This window comes from Prosopis cineraria, unplaced genomic scaffold (genome assembly GCF_029017545.1).
Source record: "Prosopis cineraria cultivar Desert tree isolate PC_DT_omini unplaced genomic scaffold, ASM2901754v1 PC14, whole genome shotgun sequence".
Lineage (NCBI taxonomy): Eukaryota > Viridiplantae > Streptophyta > Magnoliopsida > Fabales > Fabaceae > Prosopis > Prosopis cineraria.
Genome location: NW_026555345.1, coordinates 21451804 through 21458799, shown reverse-complemented (window position 1 = coordinate 21458799; position 6996 = coordinate 21451804). Strand labels below are relative to the sequence as shown.

The 6996-nt window shown below is 30.5% G+C and overlaps 1 protein-coding gene across 1 annotated transcript; it reads right to left on the bottom strand.

Moving 5' to 3' along the window:
- Positions 1–333: 333 nt before the first annotated feature.
- LOC129293256 (uncharacterized) lies at positions 334–2312 on the bottom strand. The gene is made up of 2 exons (XM_054931119.1): positions 2117–2312; positions 334–1395 (listed from the first exon to the last, which is right to left on the bottom strand). The coding sequence occupies exon 2, from the start codon at positions 1345–1347 to the stop codon at positions 574–576; it is 774 nt and encodes a 257-aa protein (XP_054787094.1). The 5' UTR covers positions 1348–1395; positions 2117–2312; the 3' UTR covers positions 334–573.
- Between the last annotated feature and the right edge of the window lie 4684 nt (positions 2313–6996).

Here is a 6996-nt window from a genome sequence, read left to right as displayed (position 1 = left end):
TGTTGGATGATAAAAGGAGAGTGACTGAGAACTTTAGTTAGCTGTAATCTCTTTTGATTTAGTACTATTTTATTGAAAAAAAAAAAAAAAGATTTCATCCAACAATGAAAGAGTACATTATCTAGTGGTAAAGAATACAGGTGCTTATATACTTTAGCATGGAAAGGCAGAAAGCCCTGAGAAATACATTAACAACCTATTTAGGATGACGACGACTTTGCAGCTATCCCAAAGATATTTGAAACTCCCACAAGAAGTTTGAGATTCCTCTACTCCTTAAGGATCTCACAAGCGACAAGGCAGACAGCAATTAAAAATAATAAATACTGAGAATTGAGAAAGAACAAATCTAGCTTCTTATGATCTTTAAGAATCTTACAATCACAACGCAGAAAGCAACAAAAATTAAATGACAGGAAAGATAAATATATAGTTTCTGATCATCTTCAAGATAACATGATTTAGTTTTGGGAACACCAGCTTATGTATTTACCCAAACCACAACACGCACGATGTTTTAGTTTTGGGATCCTAATCATCACCAATGCCATTCCACATATTCTTCAAACATCTTCAGTGCCTTCTACCATGTCTGCGCTTTCTCCTGCTCCCTCTATCACCAGAATCAGAATCTGAATCAGAATCAGAAGATTCTGATGATGTGCTATACCTTCTTCTCCTTCCCCTCTTCTGTGGCTTCTTCCTCCTCCTTCGCCTCCGTTCTTCCTCTGAATCAGATGATGAGCTATAACCTGAACTACTTTCTGAAGTATAATCTGACCCTGTAACTGAAGATGACTCACTATCAGTCTCAAAAACTGAATCCTCACTACCACTTTGAGAATCAGAATCTGACCGATGCTTTCTTTTGCTTTTCTTAGAAGAGCTCTTTCCAACCTTTTCCTCCTTGGTAACAGGACTATCATCTAAATCATATGTCACAGAAACATTAACCCTTAATTTAGGATTTTTAAGTTGCTGCGTCCTGGATGGTCGTGAGATGTAAACCCGCTCATTCTTGCATTCATATGTCCAGTGACCACTTTGGAAACACTTTTGGCATTGTGCGGTGCTACCAACAGTTGACATGGTAGGTTTAAGGTCTTTTCTTTCACCCAATTTAACAGCTTTCTCAGTACTCATCAAATACATTTGCCTCTTTGCTTCCCTTTTCTCCTGCCATCTGCTAGGTCCCTCTTCCTTTTGACCATAAGCATTCACATTCCTGGCTGCTGCAGCTGCTGCACGTTCAGCCTGAGCACGACTAAGACCCTTAGCAGCACTTAAGGCCGCAGCCTTGATTCTTTCAGCTGCAGCCTGAGCTTTCTCTTCCTTCTTACTTGACATCTTGTATGCCCTTATGTGTATCACAACGGACAATTGCACCAAACTTCACTGCAAAGTAAGTTGAAATATATTCAAGACGACCAATCCTCAGACCACTGATTTTATATCAGTTCAATCATTGAAATATATCAATTATCAAATGATATAACAAATCAAACAAAATTTTAAAGACAAAACCCCCAGGTGCAGTACCTGAACTGATATTGTAGAGAAATTTCCAAAAGTTAGTTCGTTAATAACATTAACACGACAAATAGTTTTTAAAACCCCTTTCACAATACCCGTTCACAATAAGAGTTTTACGACCTGAACCTTACATACGCCGCTAGATGCAGTGATTCATATAGATTAGTATAGTATAGTCTCTTCTTCAAACATTTACAAGCAGTTTCCTCATCAATATCTCTCAATTTATTGGGGAGAAAAAAATCAAATAACGCGATTATATCGCTACTTTATATTCTCGTTACCGTTCCTCTCACATTCTCTTCAACTACCCACAAATTTCTTTACTCCAAAATTACCCCCGCGGGGAATCTCGAATAATTGTAGACAAAGACCAAAACTTTAAAACGGAAATTTCAGATTGTTTCCAGAAATCAAACGAAAAACAGCATGAACATCAGGAAACTATAACCAAAATTCAAACTTATAACCAGTACAAAAGCACGAAATAAACATATATAAGCAAGAAATTCACAAGGCAATCATCTAATCGGCATTTGAAAACCAAGATCCAAAAACGAATTATTTCTTAAGAAGGACTTACAGGCCTAGACGATGGGGGAAAAGATACGAAAATTGAAAGACCCAGAGAGCGAGATCATAGATGCTTGGAGCTTCAAGGAGCCTTGTGTTTCGAAGTCGGTGGCGGCGAGAAATCACAAAATGTCCTCCAATTGAACCCGAATTACACCAGAGGAGGAGGTCAGATGGCTATGGAAATGGAGGGTTAAGAATTATAAATGCAGAAATCAATAAAGATAAGACTAAAAAACGAATATAATGATAATGTTATATTTATAAGGAAAACTTATATATTTAATCTAATATATTTAATATATTTTTATTCTATTAAATAAGTAAATTTAATATATTGTTAATTTCAATAATAAAATTTATGTGGCCAACAAATAAAATTTATTATATAATAAGTAATCGATAAAAAATTACATATATTTTTTTGATAGGACGGAAAAATATTAATTGCCTATATTTATATCTTCTTATTTAATTTTTTTAGAAAAAAATTATAAATATTTAAATTAACAAAGAACGCGGAAAAAAAAATAACATGATAATCTCATCTCTTCTTATATTTAGGTAGAGTTTCTTGTTTAATTTTTGCTAAAAATATCTTGAAAATTAAATTAAAATTAAAATTCAGACAATGAAAATATAAAATTATAGTTAAATTAAAGTAAAATCATTCTACTATTCTATTTTAAAATCAAAATAAAAATACTTCTGTAATATTATGAGTTAGGTTATTCAAGTGTAAACTTGAGTTGATGAGATTTGAATTCCTTTTACTGTTTTATGAACAAGAGCTGGACCATTTAGATTTAATTTGTACAATCTTGATTTAATGTTTTAAATTTCCTTTTCATTTATTTAAATAAAAAATTTATAAAAATTATTAGAAAATTTAATAAATCTTAGGAGTCAGTTGTAGTTGTTAAATAAAAAGGAGTAAAAAGTGTACAGAGAAGAGGCAAGAGTTTGAAATGGAAGGGGTTGCTGCTGCTGTTGTTAAAAAGAGCAAAAAGTGTACAGAGGAGAGGCAAGAAGAGTTTGAGATGGGAGGAGAAATAAAAATATATATTTATTGTTTAGTCAATGCAAAAATTTGATAAAAAAATTCACATTAATACAATTTAATATTATTTTTGGGTAGTAAAAAATCTTATTAAGTGTTATTTATTCTCTAAAAAATGAAGTGGATGAAACACATTCTTTTACAATATTATTCTTATAAAAGGTTGAAATATAAATTTATAAATAATTTATAAATTTTTATTTAATTTAAATATTAGTTTTTTGTTATTTTTTATGAATTTATTTTGTGATATATGTGTATATATATTATTTATAAATATTAAATTAATTATATTCGGTTAGACTATGGTCACATTATTAATCCTTAAACCAGTATCTCGTCTACTTCAATGACTGATCTGATTTTTAAAACTTTAAATAAATATGATAACTAATTGGAACAGTTTAGGCTTAATATTATATTACCAAAATAAAAAAAATTATAGAAATTATATAAAAAAGTTAATAGTAAATTGGGAGAATTATTGCCAAAATCCCTTAGAAGCATTTTAATTATTGAAAAGTCACACCAAATAAATAAATAATTGTAAGGACCTAAAGTTCTTCATTATAAATAAGACTGGGGATTCATTTACCAAATTGCCCACCACTTTTTTAGCCAATTGTTTTTTCATCAGCCGTGTCTCTCTTTTCTTGTCTTTTGTTATTGCCATCGAAGCATAGCCATCTAATGGTACATGAGGGTGCACCTTTTTCGGTTTGAACAACACATGCAATAGGGATCACGATGAACTGAGATCAGACTTATACATATTGGATAACACCTTAAAAGCCATTGATGCAAAGTGAGGGAGTGGAAGCAACGAAGGTAGCAATAAAAAAGCATATTAACAATGGCGGACGCATATGTGAATAACTTAAGGACGAGGAAGACCATGCCACAAGATGGTAAAGCCATGGGAAAGATTGTGATGAGAGGAAGCAAGATAATGAAGGGCTATTATAAGGACCCTCAAATTTCCTCAATAGCTTTCAAAAATGGCTGGTTTTAGACCAATGATGTTAGGGTGATACATCGAGATGAGTATGCGGAGATCAAGGGTAGGTTAAAGGACATGATTATATCCGATAGAGAGAACATCAGCAGTATAGAGGTTGAGGTGTGCTGCACAAGCATCCAGTAGTGGCAGTAATGCCTCACCCACAGTAGGGGGAGAGTTCGTGTGCATTTGTGGCGTTAAAGAAGATGTCAGAAAAGGTTGTAGATGAAGGAGAGATCGTAGGTCATTGTTGGAAGAAGTTGCCATCTTTTATAGTGTCGAATATGGTGAAGTTGATAGAGGAGCTACTGAAGATGTCAACGGAGGAAGATTCAGATTAAAGTTTGAATTGACGGAGAAGACAAAGGCATTCATTGTAGCATCATAAATTAGTATAGTAAATAAGAAGAAGAAGAAGAAGCGTGGCCATAGAGTTAATAAGCAAAATATTCAAGGATATAATAGTGCACAAATTTTGGCTCACTCTTGTCGAAGTTAAGAAAATGGGGGGATTAGATATAGGGTGACACTTGAGACTATAGAGATCTAGTTCAAAGTGAGTAAAAGAGAACAAGTGACAAATTCTGATACATATAGGTAGAAGATAATGTGTCCATGACTCCATGTTTTCAGGTTGAAGAATTAAAGTAAATTAGATGGCTTGCCATCATAAAATGTTAGAAAGATAGTGGGTCAGCAATTTAGTAATTGGTCCTCCAATCTTATTTATGACTAAGGACTTTAGGACCTTACAATTATTTGTGTTTTTGGCAGGACTTTCCAGTAATTAAAATGCTTTTAAGGGATTATACAATAATTCTCCCTAGTAAATTTGCATTGTTTAAAATATATTTAAATAGTTAATTTATAAAAAATATTTAATAATAAATTATAATGTTCAAATTAAATCAGGATTGTCAAGATTAGTAATGAATATATTTATTAAAATTTTTTATAATTTTTAAAAACTTTAAATTAAATCTTGACAATTTAAATTAAACATGGACGATCCAAATTTTCTCTAGGGCATACTGAAGGAACATCGAGCTTGAATTGATGCGAAATTTTAATGAAATTGTGTTTAATAACTAATATATAATAAAGTAAAATGATTTATAAACATGAGTCTTAGGATTTTGAATTAAGATATAGTGTCATTTCATTACTCTTTGCCTATTTGTGCTCTTTTTTATTTTTCCATGTTTTTTGTCCATTTCTATCTAGTGATATTAGAGTTATGCTTTCTTCAAGACTTGAAAATTTTATATTTTGTATACGTTTAAAGCCCATAATAGCATTGACTTTGACTATAATAGGAATATAGTAGTTGTGGTTTTTTAATATAATGAAACTTGTAGACTTACGTTTGAAAACTACACATTCCTAATAAGTGGTATCAACATTAGGTTTTATCGACTCTACTTTGATACTGTTTGTTAGAAACGGATAAGAGTAACAATTTACCCCTTGTTGGAAGAAGCAAAATACTCTCATGTGTAATTAATTTTTTTTAGTGATAATATCCTCTAGAACTTATCTCATTTCTTATTTGAGGTCACATTTCATGCACTTGCTTGATGGAAAATGATAGTTGGCATTTATAGTCTTAAAAGCAACAAAATTGCCTAAGAGGCAAAGTTGTGCACCAGGAGCATTTTGGTCCAAAAATTTAAATTTTTGAAAAAATGTATAAAAAAAATTAGTTTAAATGTGTTTGTTGCTCAGGAGAATGAGTATACAATTATATTTTAAAAATTCAATTTGATTTAAAAGATATTAATTAAAAATCATAAAATTAGGGTTGTTGACCTAACTAGGATTTTGTGCATGTGTGTGTGCATGGTTTTACATGGGGCAGCCCTTACATTGCATTTTTATTATTTATATCCCATCTAAATAATTAATTTTATGTTCCTAAATATGAATTATTATATTACATGCATTTATTTAATTAATCTTGTTCATTATGTGACTTAGGTGACACATGTTACATATGAGGGCTTTTTCAATAAGCAATATTAAAGTTAAGTTTTGATGGCTTTGAAACCACTTCTTAGAAATGAGAAGTACATTTGAGTACTTCTCATTTTTAATAATTAGTATCAAAGTCAGGTTTTATTGATGTTGCTCTGATACCACTTGTTATGAATAAAAAAACTTATAGAATTAGATTTAAAAACTTATTATTAACAAGTGGCATCAGTTTTGTTGATGATAATATCGCTTATTATAATATAGAGCAACTGCTTAAAAAATAAAAAAAAAAATTGAATGAATGAAGAGTAACAACATGACATTACATATTAATCCAAACTTAAAGTTTAAGTTTATAAGTCTTTATTTTTTATTATATACTACTTTCATCCTAAATTATAAGATACTTTTGAGAGAAATTTGTCATCTTAAAATATAAGACACTTTGAGAAGATTAAGGTTTTATTAAATAGGCTTATTTCATCATTACCTTTTCCCTTTATCTATTTAATACTAATTAGGTGTGAATTTAAGGTTATTAAATAATAAGGTTATTAGGTGTATTTAATGAGGGTTATTGTTATGTGAATTTTATCTAAAAATATTTTATAATTTGAGACAAAGGGAATATTAGTTATTAAACTCAATTTTACTGTTACTTAGATAACCTAATATTATATAGTGAGAATTTCAATAGGACCTAGGATGAGATTTTATTTCAAATCAACCTAAGAAACTATGAAATTACTTTACAAGACTAATGGATTAAATTAAAATTATGTTTTGTAATGAAATAATCAAAATATCCATCAATTAATTTTTTTTAAAAAGAATATCTCTCTCCTTGGTCTCAATA